The 2,414-nt window shown below is 44.3% G+C and overlaps 1 protein-coding gene across 1 annotated transcript in view; it reads left to right on the top strand.

Annotated features, from left to right (window-relative positions):
• Positions 1 to 2,091, top strand: part of LOC101857263 (histidine decarboxylase-like) — a 24,412-nt gene extending 22,321 nt beyond the window's left edge. Inside the window, exon 8 of the mRNA XM_035971005.1 lies at positions 183 to 2,091. Coding sequence (XP_035826898.1) covers positions 183 to 1,622 — 1,440 coding nt within the window. The 3' untranslated portion in view covers positions 1,623 to 2,091. The remainder of the gene's footprint in view (positions 1 to 182) is intronic.
• Positions 2,092 to 2,414: the final 323 nt, after the last annotated feature.

The raw sequence follows: 2,414 nt of genomic DNA, 5'->3' as shown, positions 1-2,414 counted from the left end.
TCACCACTCTGCATCACATATACATCAGAAGAATAGAGGTGTTACCGGAGAGAAGCATACACATACACAAACTACTTTATTTCGTCTTATTTCCGGGAAAAGATCAGAGCATCTCTCTCTCTCTCTCTCTCTCTCTCTCTCCCTCTCTCTCTCTCTCTCTCTCTAGCACAGCTTTTTAAAAGAGCATCCAAGTAAATGAAAGAACCATGATCGCCGATGTCTGCCACTGCCAAAGATATATAGCACTTGATGATGATGGTGATGATGATCATGTTTCGTTCAGGGACTGGATTACTATCACCGACATGGCGTCTAAGATCCTCATCGAGGCAGGCGAACAAGCAGACGAAAGCATCGAGGAAAACGACGAAGAGGACGACGATACCAGCGAAGCGGAAACCACGCAGATGTCCACAAACAGCAACAAGGAAGAACCTCCCACCCTTCAGAGAGTGCCCAGAAAGAACGCGGCCCGCTCCAACGGGCTGACCAATGGGGAGGCTCATCTCTGCAGGCCCCGCCCTCTTCCCCATCCGTTGCCCCACGCGAAGACAGCGAGTCTCCGACGTAAGGAGTTTGGCATCAGCCTGTTGCTAAGCAACGTGCCGATGAGCCCAAAGGTCGTGAACGGAAGTTTTGCCGCGTTGTACGATGATAATGACGTAGGTCTGGAACAGCTGGCCGGGCAGTTGTCGGTGGGAGGAGAATTCATCCGCCTGTCGCCTAGGAAACGGGGTAAACTATCCGAGAAAGACCGGCAAAGGAGTCTCGACTGTAGCTTCTTAGCGTACAGGAGGGATAACCCGATAAAGATGAAAATGATGGGGTCTCTGGACTCGAAAATCGACGATATTTTAGAGATGGGTTCAAAAGTTGCTGGAGGAGGGGATGATAGTGATGGTGAGACGGCAGAAGGCAGAAAAGAGAAGGATAAGGAGGAGGATGATAGAAGAGAAGGGAAAGGAAAGGTGGATGAAGAAGGTAAGGAGGTAGATCAGGCGGAAGAGGCAGAGTCAAATGAAAAGTCGTTCTCCGGGAAAAATGTCGTCGGTGCTAAAAAAGGGAGGGTAATTGAAGTGCCGACGGTGACCAAGGTGAAGGTCAAAATGTCTAATGGCGGGCTGGTCAAAGGTGAGGGAACGTCCCTGGAGGGAAGGGTCTTGGAGCAGGAGCGATGGGACACAGGTCACAGAGGTCAGAAAGGTCAGAAAAGTCAGACAGGCCAAGAAAAAAATACAGGGGTCAAGAACAACGAGATAGCAAAAGTCGCGAGTGCTGGTAAAAATTCCCCCCAGAAAAGAGACCAAAAGTCAAACACGGCGTCTGAAAATCAAAACAGCGTCGGGGATCACAAAATGGTTCTAAAAGCGTCGAAAAGCTCAGAACTTCCGACCAAATCGAAAAACTCCGTAGGGGGATCGAACCCAGACGCAGGGGGCACAGGGGGGCGCTACATGATGGAGCTGAGCAAAGCCGTGTGCTCAAAGGTCAAGGAAGCTCTGTTGACACTTCCGGGGTCAGGGGGAGGTAACTCTACACCTGCGGCAATGGCGGGAGATGGGGATGGAGACGTGTGCTGTCCTTACTGTGGGAGAGAGTTGCCTTCTTCGCTTCTCTCGTAAACAAAGAGAACTTACTTTGTAAACAAAAGGGAACATATGAATATTCTTGAGTTCTCTTGTAAACAAAGAAGACTTGTCTTGTAAATAAATAGAAAGTTATATTGACTTACCCCGTGAAGAAAGGGAAAATAAACTTGAGTTCAACTGTTATCAAAGAGAAACTATTTCGTAAACAAAAGGGAAAATTAATATTCTTAAGTTCTCTCGTGCACAAAAGGGGGCATATCTCCTATACAAAGGGAACATAAATCTTTTAGTTCTCTCATACTCGAAGGGTGGCATATTTAGTATATAGGGGACATAATAATTCTTGAGTTCTCTCGTACACAAAAGAGGGGCATATCTCCTAAACAAAGGGAACATATTCTCGAGTTCCCTCGTAAAAAAAGAGGACACGTTTTTCAAACAAAGAGAACATAACATAATCATGAGTTCTCTTATAAACAAACAAAATAAACATATTCTGAAAGAAAGTACTTTCCCTTACTCTCTCCCAAACACATGAATTAATTGTACATCAGTTATTCTGTAATTCTTAATTATTGATTTATAGATTTAAAAAAATGCTATGATATATCCACACGTAAGCAAAAGAAAAGTGTTCTTTGTGCATATTAAAAAAAAACTGTGAACCTGTACATTTTTTTTCCATTGAAGATAATGCAATGTGTTACCTTTTTCTTAAGAAAGGAACTTGATTCAAGAGCAGATTTTGTACATCTGTATAAATTTTCTAAATGGAACTTAATGCTCTGTTTTATTAATTGTTCACTCAAAAAAGTGAGGGGGGTG

The sequence above is a fragment of the Aplysia californica genome, unplaced genomic scaffold (genome assembly GCF_000002075.1).
Source record: "Aplysia californica isolate F4 #8 unplaced genomic scaffold, AplCal3.0 scaffold00359, whole genome shotgun sequence".
NCBI lineage: Eukaryota > Metazoa > Mollusca > Gastropoda > Aplysiida > Aplysiidae > Aplysia > Aplysia californica.
The sequence above is the reverse complement of the archived record's forward strand: the minus strand, read 5'-3'. Positions and strand labels throughout refer to the sequence as shown.